This window comes from Octodon degus, unplaced genomic scaffold, assembly GCF_000260255.1.
Source record: "Octodon degus isolate 3935 unplaced genomic scaffold, OctDeg1.0 scaffold00063, whole genome shotgun sequence".
NCBI classification, from domain to species: Eukaryota; Metazoa; Chordata; class Mammalia; order Rodentia; family Octodontidae; genus Octodon; species Octodon degus.
Window position 1 is genome coordinate 6,973,383 of NW_004524639.1, and position 18,969 is coordinate 6,992,351.

At 37.5% G+C, this 18,969-nt stretch overlaps 1 protein-coding gene and 1 pseudogene across 1 annotated transcript in view; one reads left to right on the forward strand and one right to left on the reverse strand.

Annotated features, from left to right (window-relative positions):
* Positions 1-2,207: 2,207 nt before the first annotated feature.
* On the reverse strand, positions 2,208-3,611 carry LOC101582318 (annotated as a pseudogene).
* Positions 3,612-3,707: 96 nt separating this feature from the next.
* The window catches only part of LOC111817588 (fibrous sheath-interacting protein 2-like), a 46,756-nt gene continuing 31,494 nt past the window's right edge, over positions 3,708-18,969 (forward strand). The window contains exons 1-8 of the mRNA XM_023718837.1: positions 3,708-3,917; positions 4,207-4,332; positions 5,287-5,448; positions 6,140-6,229; positions 11,657-11,699; positions 16,312-16,414; positions 17,477-17,615; positions 18,475-18,582. Coding sequence (XP_023574605.1) covers positions 3,822-3,917; positions 4,207-4,332; positions 5,287-5,448; positions 6,140-6,229; positions 11,657-11,699; positions 16,312-16,414; positions 17,477-17,615; positions 18,475-18,582 — 867 coding nt within the window. The 5' untranslated portion in view covers positions 3,708-3,821. The remainder of the gene's footprint in view (positions 3,918-4,206; positions 4,333-5,286; positions 5,449-6,139; positions 6,230-11,656; positions 11,700-16,311; positions 16,415-17,476; positions 17,616-18,474; positions 18,583-18,969) is intronic.

Here is an 18,969-nt window from a genome sequence, read left to right on the forward strand (position 1 = left end):
ACGTGCAGAAGGAAATGTGGTTTTTACATACAATAGAGTATTACTCTGACATAAAGTAGAATAAACTTGAGACATTTTTAGGTAAATGAATGTAATGAGACCATACTTTTAAGTGAAATAAATTGGACACATGTTTACATATTGTATTGTTTCTCTTGTGTGAAAAACAGCAAATGTAAATAAAGACCAAAATGGATGATAGATATTGGGAAGCTGGGAGAAAATGTTCAAAAGGGAATTGGAATGAGGGAGGAGGAAGGGCGAAGGGAAAAGCGAAAAAGAAAACAGAAGGAAAAATGGAAACAAAGCTTTTGTTTTATTTCTTTACCTCTCCCAATTCCCTTTACCATTCTTTCTCTTCCCATCTCTTCTAGAACAAGTCAGTCCTAAAGGTATGGGGTGGGCACATCGCAAGAGTCCATGCAGAGGGGTGGATCTGGAGGCAGATGCTCAATTGGAGTAAAACAAGGGGCTGGAGATGAAGGCAACTTGAAATGGACATAGACTCCAGGAGCATAAGAGTTCTCCTTGGAGGGGTTGTTGGTTAGTATAAAGAGTCCAAACTCAGGAGGAGAGGAAGCATCCATACTTGTGAGTAGCCCGGCATGGGTGTTAGTGCCCAGTGTCAATGAGAGATCTAGAATAAGACTCAGAGAATGAATAAGATGAGGTTGTTATTAATGTGTGGGGAAGCATGAGGTGTCTGAGCCTGTAGTCGTTTCCTTGGGTTTCCATAGCAAAATACCACAAATTATGCATCTAAGATCAAAGTGTTAGCAAGACACACACACTCTCTCTCTCTCTCTTTTTACCTATTAACTATCAGCTTTATTTAAAAATATATAAATATTCTCACACATACAACTTAAGATTGTTGCAATTTTGAAATACCATGCAGAACTGACACAACAGGAAAATCCACACCAAGTTAATCATTCAGATTGCCAATTCCATCCACTAACTTAACACTACAGTATTCAGGATAAGTGAAAGATTTAATATGATCAACACTGAGGAAAAACCAGCCATTTATACCATGCTGCTATGCCTGGAACAAGCAGTCCATGGGTTACTGAAACAAAGTATTTCAACAGCAAATTTAGAGCTTCCCCCAAATGAAAAAAAAAATCTAGACACTGAATTGATGTCAATATTTTACTTCTGAAAAAGTACACTCTTCTTGTGAGCTTTCACCCACAACCAAATATAGTCGTGTTTTACAGAGAGCTCAGCACTGGCACCGTGACTTCAGCCAGAGGCTGGAGTTGGCTGATTGGAAGGAAAGCTCTCAGGGTGGGAAGGAATGAATTCAATGCTGGGATGACTTGTCAAATGCCAGGGACAATGAGGATACCTGCCTTCTGGGCAGCAGACTTACATATTAGAATTATAGGAAATAAAGGAAAAAAGTTAGGGGCTGGGGAGATAGCTCAGTAGAATTAGTGCTTCCCTGGCGAGCTCGAGGGCCTGTGTTCAGTCCCTGGTTCCACCAAAAAATAAATAAATGCATAAAAATGAATAAATAAATGAAAGGAAAAACTTAAACAAGTTAAAATATGTGTTCAAAAATATGTGCATTACCACTTCGTGGTGAGTTGAAATTTCTGTAGCAAGGTCCAATCTAAATATTCATATAAATGAGGATGTGGCGAGCAAAGACATGCTTATTCTTTCTAAATTTCCAGTGTACACATTTGCATTTTGTTCAGGGGTACTGTTAAATTGTAGGAACTTCAGAAATGCTGGTCACTTTTTACAAAGCATAACTATGTTGTAGAAATTTCTTAAGTTTTAGTTAAAATATTTGACCAGGAAAAAGTTCGTAAACACTGCACTGAGTTTCAGGTTTTACATCTTATTCCTGAAAAAAAACAACTTTCAACACTTTTCAAGAGCCCTTTTAGAGGTCAAGACCTTTTTAGATGTACTACACAGGCAACAGTGAAGTTGAAGGAAAATCCAAAGGGCTGCATCCCACTTTAATGAAGTGGGAGGAAAACTTAAAGTGGTCTACTATAAACTGCAAGGCAAAATGTGACTGAAAGGTTCATGGAGCATGGCAGCCCTCGCTAAGTAAATGATGAAGTGTGACTGCCACTCCAAGTTCTCTCCATCATGAGTAGGATTTAGTTTAGGGGAAATACTTTAATGTACCTTTCAGAAAAAAAATTATCTTTTCCCATCACAAACAAAAGAGGTTATGAAGTTCAATGCCAACAAGCCACCTTCCTTCTGTCCCATACAGCTGAAAGCGAATCCAAAACAGGATACACATCCAGGATGGTGAACTGGTAGTCCTTGCTCACTTCCCCACCGTCATAGTAGTCGATCACATATCTAACTTCTGTCCCACAGCGGTTGATGATCTAATCATGCCTGTCGAAAGGCAACTCGTACCCCATCCAGGACTGAATTTTTGCCCTTGGTGAATAGTGTTTTGCCTTCCCTCCGAATCGGATCAGTGATGGATCACAAGGACACTCTGAAGCATGAAGGGCTTTCCATTTCAAAATCTCCTTCCAGGCCTGCTCATTATTCTGATTTTGAATCTTTATGATAATATACATATCTTTCTGGCTAATATCCTCATCCTTCCACTTCCACCCTTTCCTTTTTTTAAGGGGTACCGGGGGTTGAACTCAGGACCCTGCGCTTGTTGGGCAAGCGCTTATTCTACTGAGCTATCTTCTCAGCCCCTGAACTTTTCCTTAACATTGCATTCCAGAACATCTGTTCAGAAGGATAAACCCATTTTTTCTTAGAATCTGCTCTTGGAGTGGATGATTCTCCTCTAACTGTAGACAAAGGAAATGGCTGATCTGGGGCTGATGTTTGGTTAGGTGGTGGCATCAGATTTGAAGGAACCAGGTTCTCCTTATTCACTCCGGCACCAGTAATGGGGCACTCCACATACTCATACACTCAATCTTGGTGGGCAGGAACAGAGTAAGCTTTGCTATCACTAGGTGGACCAGATGGTTTCTCACTTAATGGACAGCAGTTTGTAGAGGTTTCAGTTCAGAGTTGGCTGGCTCCAAGGCAGGGTAGCATGGCAGAGGGGCATCACAGAGGAGAACAGCTCATGCCAGGCAGAAGGTAGGAAGGCAGCAAAGTAGTGAGGAAGCAGCAGCCAAGACGCTGTCTCTTATACAACTAGGGAAGCCCTTCCTTGTCTTGCCCTAGGTGCTGGTGGTTTGCCAGCAATCTTTGCTATTCCTTGGTTTGCAATCATATAATTTATTTTTTTTTCTCAAATAGAAAAAGTAGATGCAAAGGTAGGACTCTGGCTCTAATAAAACCTACACAATTACTCATGCACCTGGACCTCTGTGAAACACAAACAATGGGAGACTAAGAAGGATTGGAGGAAATACAACCAGTCGCCCACTGACCACGCCTGATACGTTTTTGTTTAGTTTAAATGAGGAGCTATTGGTTTCAAAGATATATGAAATCCCGGCCGTTGTCTTCTTATACTTGGAGGTTTAGACCACACTCTCAATTCTTGAAGAGTTGTAGTCTGAGTCTTGAATTGTGCGCATGCGCACCTGGGGAAGCGCCAAGATACCAGCTGTCCACACTCCCACCGCGGCCCCCGTAGATGACGCCATGGAAGCGACTCCCGCCGGGGCGACGCCTGTAAAATACGTCGTCTCAGCTACCTGAAGAGCAGCATTGTGAGGTCAGTGCCCTGGGGAGGCGTTACCCTGCCTCCTGGGTCTGGACGGCCCAGACCTGCTTAGAGCACTGGAGGGAAGGCTGCGTGGAAGAGTAGGTCCGGCTGCTCAAGGCCCTGGAACCCCAGTGGCCGGAGGGTGGCAATGGATCTGCACTTCCGCAATGGCGGCAAGCTTGGTAAAGCTGCAGCCGCCAAGGCAACCACCAACATCCTGCGTTCGGGAAAAAAGTGTAGCACAGTGAGTGGCAGCCACTTCTGTGGCCCGGAGGCAGACCCACGGGGTAGAGATCTTGACTAAGGGGAGGGGATGATGCTTGTCTTTGACCGCTTGGCTTCCCACACCTTGGAATGATGGCTTGGAGAAGCAGGGATGCTTTCTGGGTTGTCAGCCACGTGGGTTGCTTCAACTTTGTGTAATTCTTTGGTTTCTTTGGAAGTATTAGCACATTGAAATGTGAGTATTGGTTCAAGCTAAGTGGATAATTCCAATTAGCACAAGAGACAAACTTTCCAATTGTATCTGACAGAGCCCACAGAAACCTAAGACTCCGGAGATTGGAGCGGCTCACGTATTGGAACTGCCTCTTGGGGTCAAGCTGCCCGTTTTCCCTGGAATGACCAATGTGTTATATAGGACACACATAAGTGAGAAGGTAAACTAAGTTTTAATAGTTTGTGAGTGATTCTCTTTACACTTTTAAACTTGCTATTAAACGTGAAACATTTTAGTATGATTATGCATTGTGACGACTTCAATTTCACACACCAGCTGGGGTTAAATGAGTTGGGCTACCCTTTGTTTGGAAACCTCACTTTTGAATGATAGAAGGTCCAGGGGTGCCCCCTGCTGCCCCATACAGCAGTCCATTTAGCCTTTTCTTCATTTAAAGCTTCAACTCCAGGAGAGGGGGGGACTATGTATGTATGTATACAGGATGCTTTAGATAATTGTACTACTGATTTCTGCTGATCTATGAAAAGGAGTAGTTAATAGTTTTTTTTCTCTTTTGAACTTCTCATAACTTTTTTTCCAATTTTGCATGCATATATTTGGTAATCTAAGTAACTAATTTAGAGACAATACTATGCAATGCAACAAAATATTGTCAAATTCATATTATTTCTTTATTAAAATTCTGTATCATTTCTACTTTTTTATTATTTTGTGTTCTCTTTTAAAAATAAATACAAATTAAAATAAATAAAGCTTCAAAGCCACACTTTGTCATCTTTTCTAACTACTCACATATACTGTGCTGATTCCTACTTCTGTCCTTTGTCTGTCTGGTTCTGGAGACCTGGCATGCATGCTCCTCTCCTTCCCGACTGTCAGTCATAACTTCTGCTCAGGAACTGGATTGAGGTTGAGGCTACCTGCCAAATATTCCCAAACTGGAATTCTGTAGACCATCTCCAGGAGAAAGAGTGGGAGAGAAGAGAAAGGCAATGCGTTTACCCAAGTCATCCCATTGTCTGTATTGTTCCACTTCAGATTCTGCTGGCATGCCTTATTTTTCACTGAACATCCTAATCATTTCACCAAATTGAAGTATAAATGTGTTACTTCATTTGTTTTGCATTTTTCATGCTTTTGCATTTGTTTGCAGCTATACCAGCCTTTTTGGGGGTTTAACCTTACTGATCCATACTGTCAACTTATGGAAACCACCTACAACAACCTCCACGATCCACACTTAAAATCATACTACCACCGGAACAGCATGCTGACAACATTAAGGAGAGGCGGGTTCATCACTAGCAATAACAATGTGAGTTGGGGCTTACTATTTCCTGTTAATCAGCAAAATCTGGCGACTTGATAGACGTTTGCTTCTGTACTTCACTAGAAACCTGTGTCAACTATGAGTGGAGCAGTAGGGATGACCTAATATTAAAAAACTCAAGGAATGACTCAGTATTTGGGTCAGGAAAAATCAGATGGCTATTTTTGCTAAAATTTCATAATGTTTTTCTTTAAAAATGATAGAAGATAATTACGAAGTACTTTAAGTACATAAAGACCCCACAAACACATACATGTATTTATTTACCAGTGTGTATTTATCTGCCCCTAAAACATATTGTAGTGCCTTTTTCCTGGCTGTAAAAGTAATTTCCTGTGCCATTTGGGAAAACTAGAGACAAAGTGGAATTTAGCAGGATACAGCTTGTTGGAATTAATTATTTGCAGGGTATGATAGTATCACTATTATGTTGGTGTTTTGTTTTAAATAACAATTTGTGTGGGAATAGTAAGTTTTTTACTATGGTGTTTTATTAATGAAATAGTATTTTTAGATAAATTTCATGGTGATAAACCAATTGTACAGAGATAGTGCCTTCAAAAGTGTTATTAAAGTTTATTATTAGATATCCCAAATTGTTACTATAATGTTCTTAATAATCCATCTCTCTGGAAAATGTTATGATTGTTACAACTTTATATTAATGTTTTTACAGGTAATATGCTCCTTGAGTGAATTTAATAAATATAGGCAGTATCTAACCAGGTTAAAAATAGATACTGAAAGAGAATATAAAAAACAACATGTAAGTATTTAATTTTTTTAAATTTTATTTTTAATTTACAGAGAATAAAAAATAGACAAGACATTAGAAATGATACACTATTTCTGAAAAACCAAATAAGGTGATAAGTATTCAACAATGATTGTTATATTGCAAATTGTTGTCTTCAGTGTAGTTGTGCAGATTACCAGATATAAGCATGTAAAATTGGTCAAAATACATATTTGAAGTATTAACTGTTCCCATCAAAAAAACAATAGAGATTAGTAATATAATCATCTTAGCTATCCTGTGGAGGGGGGGTTGTGTATGTGTATGATTTTCCCCTTCCTATTTTTTTCTTTTTCCTTTTCTTTATCCCAATTGTTTACTCCTTTTGAGAAGTTTCTTTCCCTTTTATTATGTCTTTCAGATTTTATTTACTCGTTCAGGTTCTTATACTAAGATAATACAATGTTTACACACGTGGGTCTGATTTATTTCACTTAGGTGTATAGCCTCTAATTCCATCCATATACCTATAAAAGCCTCAATTTTCTTTCTTTATAGCTGAGTAATAATACTCCATTGTATAAAAATGTCACATCTTTTTTATCCATTCCTCATCTGATGGACATTTGGGTTGTTTTCAAGATTTAGGTATGACAAATTGCACTGCTACAAACATGGGTGCACATGTAACACTGTGGTATGATGTTTTCAGTTCTTCTGGAAAAATCCCCAGAAGGGGAATAGCTGAGTTGAATGGAATTTCTAATCCTAGTTCTTTGAGGAATCTCCACACTGATTTCCATATGGTCTACACTCCCACTAACAGTGAGAATGATTCCTTTATCCCTGCAGCCTCTCGAGCATTTGTTATTAGTTGATTTCTTTATGATAGCCATTCTTTCTGGGATGAGATGGTATCTCAACATTCTTTAAATTTGTGTTTGTCAAATGACCAGTGCTGTGGAACATTTTTTTATGTACTTGTTTTCCTTTTGTATTTCTTCCTCTGAGAAGTATGTATTCATCTCAGATGCCTATTTTTGGATTAGGTCTTTCAATTTTGGGGCCCTGAATTTTTTAATTCTTTATACATTCTAGTTACAGATCCTTTGAGGCATCGTTACCTAATATTTTTCCCAATTTGTGGGTTTTCTTTTCACTCTGTTCATGATTTCTTTTAATGCACAGGAACTTCTCAGTGAGATCCCAGTTGTTGATTCTTTGAAGTATTTCAGGTGAAGTTTGGCTTTTGTTCATACACTCTCTGCCTACAAGAAATCTACCAGTTTCTCTTCCAGTAGATTTATTGTTCATGTTTTAATGTTTAGATCTTTAAACCATTTTGACTTTAGTTTAATGCATGGTAATAGACATGTATCTATTTATAGTTTTTAGCATGTGGAAAGTCAGTATGTCCAGCACCATTTGTTAAAGAGGCTTTTTTCCAGTGGACATGTTTGACCCCTTTGTCAAAGAAAAGTTGGCTGAGTATGAGTCTAGTTGTGTCTGTGTCTTCTAATCTGTTCCACTGATCCTCAGGTCTGTTTTTTAGCCAGTACCATGCTGATTTTATCACAGTAGCTTTGTAGCATAATTTCAAGTCAGGGATTGTGATGCATTCTGCTTTGCCTTTGTTAGCCAGGATTGCCTTTGCTATTCTGGGTCTTTTCTGGTTCCAGATCAATGTTTGCAGTGTTTTTTCTACATCTGTGATATGTGCTAATGGTATTTTGATTGAGATTACATTAAATTTGTATAACAGTTTCACGGCTTTGGCCATTTTTATAGCGAGCCCTTGCTGGTCCTCATTATATAACTTCCTCCAGGAAGTTTATATTTGTAATCCCATGGATAAGTTATTGGAATCCCATCAAGTTAATTCCAGTCCACCACTTCCAATGCAACCTGGAGCAAGAATAAACACACAAAGGCATATTTATAGTTATGGGGAGCCAAGGGGTCCTAAGTCCAGCCATGGTGATGGCTATCCGGAACAAAGGCCTCGACCCAGGACCAAACCTGGGTTTTATTTAGTCATGAAGGAGGAATGGCTTGAGGATGAATGACTGCGAATGGCAGGAAGTAGGTGAGTACTGAGTGTTGGGCTAAGTAGGAGGCCTGTATTTACTTCTGCAATATGCAGAGAAGGATGTGCACAGAGTAATCTGCATTACATAATTGAGATAGTATCTAATGTTTTGGGGTCTGATGCTTCAGCACTGATGTAAAATGTTTCAAGCCCCAGGAAATCATAGCCTCTATTTTAAGACTCAATCCCAGCTGAGAGTGTGGAGCATTGGCTTCGTCCTGTCTCAACCCGGCTCATATTAAAGAGCAGCAGGTAGGAGTTATCAGGGAAACACACATGTCATCTTCAAAGACTACCACCAGCACCTTGGCTAGACCAATATGCATACCTTAAAGCCAATTGAAGGGATAAGCAAAGTCCTAGCCAGCTCTGTACATATCAATACATGGAAATAGGGTCAGGCACAGTCAGAATGGAGACCATTGTTTTTCTTTCAAGGAGAGTCTCTTAGGTAGTCCTCCACACATTTTTACAATGTTGGATCTTCCTATCCTTGAACAAGGAATGTCTTTCCATTGTCTGAAATCCTCTTCTATCTCTTTTTTTAGAGTATTGTGATTTTCATTCTATAGATCTTTTGCTCCTTTTGTTAGATTAATTCCTAAGCATTTCATTTTTTGGATGGTTTTATGAAGGGTGTTATTTCCCTCATTTGTCTATCAGTGAGTTTGTTGTTTTTGTGTAGAAATGCTATTCTTGGTTTGAAGTTGAGATTGTCTGAGAACAGGATTGCTACCCCTGCTTTTTTGTGAGGTGGTGGGGCGTGTAGTATTTTTTTCTGTCCTTTGACTTTCAGTCTATGAGTTTCTTTGTGAGTTAAGTGTGTTTCTTGTATACAGCATACTGTTGGATTTTATTTCCTTACCCACTGTGCCACTCTATTTCTTTTAATTGGTGAATTGAGTCCATTTAGATTGATGGTTATAATTGAGATGTATTGACTTACAATTGACATGTTATTTACCTCCTGTTGTTTATTCCTTTTTGTCCCAAATCTGGGAAACAACCAAAATGCCAGTCACCTGAAGAATGGATGAAAAAGATATGGTATTTTTATACAATGGAGTATTACTCAACTATAAAGAATGATAAACTCGAAGCCTTCATATTTAAGTAGATGCCACTTGAAGATATACTCATAAGTGAAATAAATGTGTAAATATCATGTAGTCTCCCTAATATAAGAACTCAAAAGAAGAAATGCAAATAGAAAAGTATAACACAATTAAAAGAAAAGTGAGAACTTTAGGATTAGACAATGAAAAGGACAAGGAGAAAAGCTAAGAAACATGACAGGCAAAGCCATACGTTTATACATACAAGATGGGTAAGGCAGTGAATCTGAGTACTATCAACAGGTTGTTGAAACTAGCAGTTACTTGGTGGGATTCTCACCCTGACTAACTATAAATGCTGATACATATGAATTGAGCGACTGCACCGAAGATAGCAATGTGTAATAGTGGGGTCATCCTTGGAATGCCTGTCTTTCTGGTCTTTTAAATATGTACTGCTCGTGATGAAATACCAATTATGGCCAGACTGGATCTCAAGTAATTTTTTTAAAGATGTTCCATCTTATGCCAAAGATGTTTGATATTCAGACAGATAGTGAGGTTAAACCCAACTGCATATATTGTAGGGCAATAAGGTGGTCTTCTGAAGGGTTAACAACCTAACTTTGCAGACCAAAAATTAGACAAAAAGAAGGACTATAAGAACAGCCCACATTTTGGCCCTAGCCTTTCAAGGTCAGTGAAGACCCAGGACATAGGAGACCAGTACTGTAGCATCATGTAACTCAGGTGTGCCCCAAATTTTCTGATCAAGGAGATTATGGGGCCACAGAGGAATGTGATCGATGATGTAGTGTGTACCTAAAGAGAGTCACATGGAGAGAAAACATTCTCCTAGGCTTTCACAGAGAGCAAAATGGTCAAGCAATGGCCATGACTCATCCACATGGCTGACACTGACAAAGGATCTACAAAGTGTGGTACAGAGTTTCAAGATAAGTCCTGAAGGGATTTGACTGACCTTGTCAGATACAAAAGTTACATTCTTTGTTATATAGGTCTTCCTTTATCTTGATCTTAACCGTCTAGCAGAAAAGTGTAGAAACGAGGTATGAAAAGTGAAGCCAGGTTAATATGCTGAGCTGTGGAAGGCTCAAGTCATCAGAGTGGGACATTGCCAGTCCTGTGGATAACCCACTGCTATTGTGCAGTACTGGACTATATTGGAATATTTTGCTGAATTCATGCATCTACAATATTTGGATGGCAATGGAATACCTATCTCTGACAAAACTGAACAAAAAAAGGCGATATAAGTGAAGGACAATTTTGTATCTGTATATACAAAATAGTTAGGATAGATATATAGCTACTTTCTCTTAATTCCATAAGAAGAAAGATCTGTACTAATAGTGTTTGGACAGGATATAATGTCTGCATCTTGTGCTATGAATAACTACTACAAAGACAACAATATGCAGTGTATTAATTGTTGTAACTCTCCTACCAACCTGTTTTGAAGCTGTCACATTGCATTTTTTTCTCAATATAATTAATAATAAAACAATAAAGAAATGCTATTAATTTTGGGGTGTTGCCTTTTTATCCTGCTATGCTGCTGAATTTGTTTATTAATTCTAGCAGTCTCTTGGAGGTTTTTTTGGGGGGTGGTCTTTCATGTAAAGTATTATGTCATCTGCAAACAATGGTAATATAACTTATTCCTTTCTAATTCTTATTTTATTTCCTTCTCTTGTTTAATTGCTCTGGCTATTTCCAGAACTGTATTGAATAGAAATGGTGATAGTGAACATCCTTGCTTATACCTGATTTTGGAGTAAAAGCTTTTAGTTTTTGTCCATTTTCAATGATGTTGACTGTTGGTTTGACATAGGTAGCTTGTATCAGATTGAGGTAAACACCATCTATTCCAATTTTCTGTAGAGTTTTTTTCATGAATGAGTGTTGGGCTTTGTTGAAAGCTTTTCCTGCATCTGTTGAGATGATCATGTGGTGTTTGTTTTTGGCTCTGTTGATATGGTGTGTTACATTTATAGATTTGCATATGTTGAAACATCCCTGCCTCTATGGGATGAATCCTGCTTGGGCATCATGTATAGTCTTCTTGATGATTTGCTGCATTCTATTCGCTAGTATTTTATTGAGTATTTTTGCATCTATGTTTATCAGGGAGATTGGCCTATAGTTCTCTTTTTTGGTCAGATCTTCCTCTGGTTTTGGTATCAGTGTAATACTTGCCTCCAGATGTGAATTAGGTAGAATTGCTTCCTTTTCAATTTCATTGAAGAGTTTGGGAGTATTGACATTAAATCTTATGTAAATTTCTTATAGAATTCAGCTGTGAATCCATCAAGACCTGGGATTTGCTATGCTGCTAAGTTTTTTTTTTATTACACTTTCATTCTCATTAACACGTAAAGGGATATTCAGAATTTTTACATCTTCTTGATTTGTAGCAGCAAATGACAGCAAGCAAAGATAAACTCCCACAAAAGAAACCAAATGCAGAGAAACAATGAAGGTTTGTTGCAAGCGTACAACTAACTGATGCCCTGACTCTGGTTCAGGACTCCCAAAGTTATCAGCCCCCACCTGAACTTTGCTTTCAGTTTATATACTTTTCAGGTTTCTATAATAACCACATTATCTCATTTTTTTTTTATATTTCAACAAATAATACACTGCATATATTCTTCTTAGTGGTTAATTGCTGTACAAGATGCAGAGTTGTGATCCTATTTACAAACACCATTAGAACAAATCATTCTATTCATTAACAGAATGTAACTATCTATCCCAACCACTTTGAATACACAGATACAAAATGGACATTCATCTGTATACCCCATTTTTTCTAAGTTCCGTTATTGAATATTATAGGTGTGTAAACTCAGCAAAATATTCTAAAAGAGTCCAGTAGCCCATAATAACATTGGGTCTTCTGTTTAACTGGCAATGTCAGAAATTATTGACCTGAGTCCCCCACAGCTCAACTTAACAGCATGGCTTTATTTCTTATAATTTCGTCTTCATACTTTTCTGCTGGATGGTTAAGACACATTATCTCATTTTTAAGGACTTTACAAGACTGTCACATAATTGCCACAAAGTATATACATTTCTCAGACATTGTTGGCCATCTCTCTGTCCTGGGGCATTTTAGTTTAATATTTACCCTATTCCTCAAGTTGTTCTAATTATTTGTTTCCATTTTATGGCCCTGGTTTTCTCTAAGTGGTTTTATGGCTAGCTACATAGGAAGTGAGGGAGTGAGTTTAACTATAATTTAAGTAAAATTGAGCCCCCCCTAAAATGGAGTCTCTTTTGCCCCCATCAGATTCAGTTTTGGTAATTCATACATATCTAGGAATCTATCCATTTCTTCTGGATTTTCCATTCTATAAGAGTAAAGATTTTCAAAGTAGGTGTTGATGATCTGAATTTTCATAACCTCTAGTAATTTCACCTTATTCATTGCTTTTTGCATGGGTTTGAGGTTTTTTTTCTTTTTTAAAATGAGATTAGGTAGGAGTTCAGCAGTTTTATTTAATCTTTCAAGGAACCAACTCTTTGATTCATTAATTCTTTGTATTTTCTTTGTCTCAATTGCATTAATTTCTGCTCTGATCTTTATAATTTCCTCACTCCCTTGGACTTTGTGCTTGACTTGCTTTTCTTTTTCTAGAAGCTTAAAGTGTAGCATTAGAGTATTTATTTGTTCTCATTCTGTTTTCCTAATGTGAAAGTTCGCCATTATAAATTTCCTGCTAAGAATTGCTTTCATTGCATCTTACAAATTCCAATAAGTTGTGTTTGAATTTTCATTGACTTATATATATTGTTTAATTTCTTCTTTATTTTTATCTGTAACCCATTGGTTGTTCAGGAAGATCTTATTTAATTTTTATGTGTTTATGGAGTTTTTGCAGTTTCTTTTGCCATTATTTTCTAGTTTCGTAGTACTATGTTCAGATAATATGCATAGGATAGTTTCAGTTACCTTGCATTTACTTAAGCATATTCTATGGACTAGTATGTGGTCTGTTTTAGAGAATGTCCCACGTGCAGTTGAAAAGAATGTGTATTCAGATGTTGTTGAGTGGAACACTCTGTAAACTTCTACTAAGTCCTTTTGTTCAGTGTTTGGTTCAGTTCTGCTACCTCTTTGCTAGCTTTTTGTCTAGTTGATCTATCTCTTTGAGACAATGGGGTATTAAGGTCCCCTGTTCAGATTGTGTTATTGGTTATTTGATTTTTCATATCCTTTAAAATTTGTCTTATATACCTCGGTGCTCCCATAATTAATACATACATATTTATGACTGTCATCTCTTCTTGAAGTGTTCCTCTAACCAGTATTAGTGATGTTCTTTATCTCATTTGATCATTCGTGGTTTAAAGTTCACATTGTCTATGAACAGAATAGCTACACCTGCTGTTTTCTGGGTTCCTAGTGCATGGAGTATTGTTTTCCATGCTTTCACTTTTAGCCTGTGAATTTCCTTTTGAGTTAAAAGTGTTTCTTGTGTACAGCATAATGAGTGGATTTCTTGATCCACTCTGCCAGTCTGTTTCTTTTAATTGGTGAATTGAGTCCATTTACATTGATGGTTATAATTGGTATGTATTGACTTCTTTTTGTCATTTTACTTTCCAGTTGTTGGTTCCATACTTTTCCCCTGTGTTTCTTTCTTTTTGAACTACCAGGGATTGAACTCAGGACCCTGTGCTTGCCAGGCAAGCGCTTATTCTACTGAGCTATCTCCCCGGCCCCTCCCCTGTGTTTCATTACTTGCTCTACTTAGTGGTTTCTTCCTGTTGTCCTTATAATTGTGGTCATTTTTATCTCTTTCTAGAATATCTCTTAGTAACTCTTTGTAGTATTGGTTTGGTGTCATGAATTTCTAAATTGTTCTTTATCATGGAAGTATTTTATTTCTCCAGACTTTTGGAAGATAGTTTTGCAGGGTACATCGACCTGGTTCCAAATTGTTTTCTTTCAGGACTTGAAATACTTCACTCCAAGCTCTTTTTGACTTGATGGCTTTTGTTGAGAAGTGTGCTGTAGTCCTGATGGGCTTTGCTTTATATGTGATGTGTTTCCTTTTTCTAACAGCTTTAAATATGCTGTTCTTGTGTTGAGTGGCTGAAATCTTTTTTATCATATGTCTGACTGTAGATTATTTTGGTTATGGCCAATTGGAGTTGTGTATGCCTCACATTTCTGTATGTCATATTCTTTCCCTATACTTGGGATGTTTTCTGCAAACAGTCTTTGAATGTCATTAGTGTTGATTCCTTCTTTTTCATTGATACTTATCAGTCTTATATTGTTCATTTTTGCATCATCCTGAAGCTATTGAATTATTATTTCCTGATTTTCGGAATTTTAGGAGATCTTTTATGTTTACTAGCTGTGATGAGGTCTTCAAGATCTGCAAGTCTGTGTTCAGTTTCATTCAAATGGTTTTGTCAGCTTTTATTGGAATTTTTAATTTCCTGAGTATCTCTTTGAATCTGTTTTATGCATTCTAATTCTTTCCTACATTGTTCAAGATTTCCGTCATTTGTCTGTGCTCCCTTATTTTTTTTATCTATGTCTTCTTTACATATGCTGAGCAATTCTTTCATTATGGTTATCATTTCTTTTTTTACCTGAGATATTATTTCTGATCTGATTTCTTCTATACCTTTCTGGAGTTATTTCCTTGCTTCAGTTGTTGTCATTTCAGAGAATTCAAGTACGTGACTTCTAATTTCTTCTATGTTGATGTCTCCTGGACTTGTTCTGTGGGGCTCAAGGCCTAAAACTGCATTTTGCTTCTTCATGTTATCATTTCCTGTTTCAGAAAGAACTCTTTATTTCAACTTCTCCGATAATCCTTATGAAATTTTGTTATTAGGAAGCTATGTCACTACTATCAAGGCCACTGTAGGAAAAGTCTGTTTTTCAGGAATATCTTCTGTATATCAGAGATTCCTGGTTTGTGTCTATCCCGAGATCCTGCCTTCACAAATAACTAAGAATGGGATGTTGGTTAATGCTTGGCACTGTTCTCCATCTTTAGGTATAAGGCTGTGGTGAGGTTATTACACTAGTATGTCCCTATGTTGTTCCCCAAGCGAGAACAATGGTTAAAACAGACATGACATCCTAGCTACAGTAGTGCAATTACCAATAATGATAACACCATGAAAAATTCAATAATTAAAAAACTTTGGTAGCTGTTAGTTTTATATTTTAAACCATAGGAGCAAAGTCTATAGTTATATAATAGAAAAATCATAAATTGGGAGGTTTTATGGAAAGTGTTTCCCTTGGTAGAGTGGATTTACCCTGTGTTCCTCTGGCCAGGCCAGTTGCCAGGTTCCACATGCTTCACGTCACATAGGTGGATGGCCCAGATGCCTGAATTCCTCTGGCCCAGTTAGTTGCCCAGAGTCTGGAGGGCTTCCATGCTGTTTGAATGTGCTGCCAAGCAGGGGAATGGGATCAGTTTGTTTTATTTTGGACTTAATAAGAAATTTTGATGTATGGTTTGGCCTTATGCATATTACTTGCTTAAATTATTCTAACATAGAAATATCAAAGTAACAAAAAATAATATCCCTATAAGAATCTATAGGGGGCCTGCCCCATAGCTCAGTTCTTTAAGTGGCTGCTTCAACAAAGCAGTCAGGCTCAGGTTGCTGTGGTTCGATCCCCACAACTCAAGCCAGTCAAACTTGCCCTGAAGGCATTCGGAGCAAAAAAAAAAAGAATCTATAAAAGATAAAATGAGATATTTGTGTTTTCATTTTCAGAGAAAATTTTTAATTTATTTGGAATCGAAGTACATGACTTAATTGCAAGTTAACAATTTCAATCATTTGCAAAATAGTTCTAGATTTATCAAAAGCTAGTTTTATTTCTGGAAAATGTAAAAACTATAATACCTTTCTCTTTGAGATAATTATTAAGTTCCATATAAACAAATTGCATAAAGGTCATAAAGTTCATGACAACTGCGATGCTGCCAAATTGCAACAATATCCACTACGAAAAGAAGCACAGGCAGCTGCAAATCAAGAGCTGGTGATGAACCGCGGGTATGGGCAAAGCTAATGCATGTTTTAAGGACATATTCTGGACACCCAAAAACTATAAAATTACTGTAAAGATTTGAATACAGGATGAACTAGCTATCACCCTGCTAGTAGAAGACACATGATGAGGTAGAGGGCTGGGAGACCTTGATACCAAGGCTAGGGAAATGACTTTCCTGTAGCTCCTACTACACACAGAGTTATCATTCAAAGGCCAAACCCATCCTGAGAATGTAAAGCTATTAGTTATAGTTCTTTTCCTTTCTCTTTCATCAGACGTGGATACCAGTTCCCTATCATCTGACTCTCATATTCCATGGATTCACTTCCCAGTATGCTAGAATGCATAGAAGTACCAGGCTGATTGTCTACAGACTAATCCTCCTTGTGGACAAAAGGTTGTTCAGAGAGGCCAGTACCCTCTATTTATCAGGAAAATTGAAATCATTTGGTTTTCTGAAATTAATTTGAATTGATTGTGGCCATCTTTGGAAAGTTATGTTCCCCCAGACCACTGAGTTATGAATAAATGCTGTTAGCCTCTATTCTACATTTTGTCATCATCCTAGCTACAATAGTAGAGAATTGTGTAACAGGCTTATAAAATGATTACATCATGGTGACTTGGTGGGCTAGCTCAATGGTTCCTGAAAAACTCAATTTCCTATAATTTAGAAAAATGTTTACTTTTTTATTTTTATTTTTTCTGTATTTTAGGGAAGGGTCTATAGGGTGTTAAGGATCTCACTACTAGATGAGACTCATAGTGATCCTCCTGTTTACAGCCTCCCAAGAGCTGGGATTACCAGCATACGCCACCACGCCCAGTCTCAATTGCTATCTCAGCATGCGCCAGGGGCGGGACCAGCACCACAGGCCTGGGGATCAAACTCCCAGCCCCTGTACCTGTTTGCAGGTGCTTTAATCTGCTGAGCTATTTAGCTAGCCCTTAGAAAAATGTTTCAAAAGCAAAAACAACCAGGTAATTTGGAAATATTAAGACAGATAATTCCATAATTAAGGAAATATCCAATTTATCTTCACTTATATTTAATTTTTACTTAGGTACTTAGATAGGATCAGAAAGGAAATGAAGATTGAAGACAGAACAGAATACCAAAGACTGTTCTGTATTCAAAAAGAAGATAGAATGTGTAAGGACCACCATGCAAGAAGACTTCACTTATGCGGGAAAATTGAAGAGGTGAAGAACACCACATTTTAAATACTGGGGTTAAATATCAGGGGGATTGTCTGGATGCCTTATGTATAAGCATTTTAACCATGTCACAGTATTAGTTGAGATTACTAGTTTTGAGAAATGAACCTCTATCTTTTATCTTTGTTATAATAAGCAAGATTTTAATTAAAATAGGTTGATACCACAAATTACAAATCCCTGACATAGTTACATTTTATCTGCTCCATAAAATTTTATAATTTAGCTCTAGGAAAAAATAATCATGTATTCTTACTCCCTCCAAACTCAGATAGGGCTATTATTTGTTTACTTTCTCTGTCAAAATGAATTTTAGGAGCAGCAAATTTCACATGGTAGATCTCCTGCATCCATAAGGGAAAAACCCCTTTTGTCTGTTTCCTTATAGGTGTACCTTTAAAGCCAAGACTATACTTGAGTTAAGCCTATACAGTAATAGCAAAGTAAACTGGGTCTTGTGCTGTGCTCTTGTAATCCCAGCATTCTGGGAGCATGGTGCCATAGCAAAACAAATTCAAGCCCAGTCTAAACTACTTAGCACTAAATTTAGTGAGACCCTGTCTCAAAATGAAAAAGTAAAGGGCCTGGGGTGGTATTTAACCCAATATTTCAAAACAGAAAAAATTATTTTGACATTCCATTCCATCCGCCAGTCCACTAACATCCCCAGTGAAGAGCTAAGCATTCTAAAGTCAGTGTAAGATTTTCATAATGATTAACCCAGTTTCTGTTAAGCCACTGATTGAATCTAATTTGCTTATTAGTAGAAGATAGAAATCATACAGTATTTAAAAGTATGATGAAAGAGAATCCATGCTGATGACTGTAATATTGTACTGTTCAGGAATGGAAAGATAAAGAAAAGTTCCTTCTCACAAAGCTTGGAGAAGAAGCAGCAAGAGACATGACCATTGAGCAGTGTGAGAGAATCAGAGAAAAGACTGCTCAAAAGGTAGTGGGCTTTTACTGAAGACTTGGGATGTTTGAGGAAAGGTTTTTGCCATTTTTTTATATTTTAGAAAATAGTCAGAAGTTGCCTAAACTCACAGCTACTAATAGAGAGATCCAGTGTAGCCTAATTCTGACTTTCAAGGCTGAAGTGGGAATAATCTACAGAAAATGAGCAGTGAATTAAATCGGACCTAGATGTGAAAATATATTCTTGGGTTAGGGCTTTAGCTCATGAGTTGAGTAGAGCACTTATGCCGGGCCACAAAGGTGGTCCTTACTCTTTACTATACTTCTAGCTTTGTACTTGGGTGACTTTAGGAATTTCCAGACAATATAAATTGAATTCCAATACACCATCATATTTAAAATATCTTTTTTTCAGTGCCAG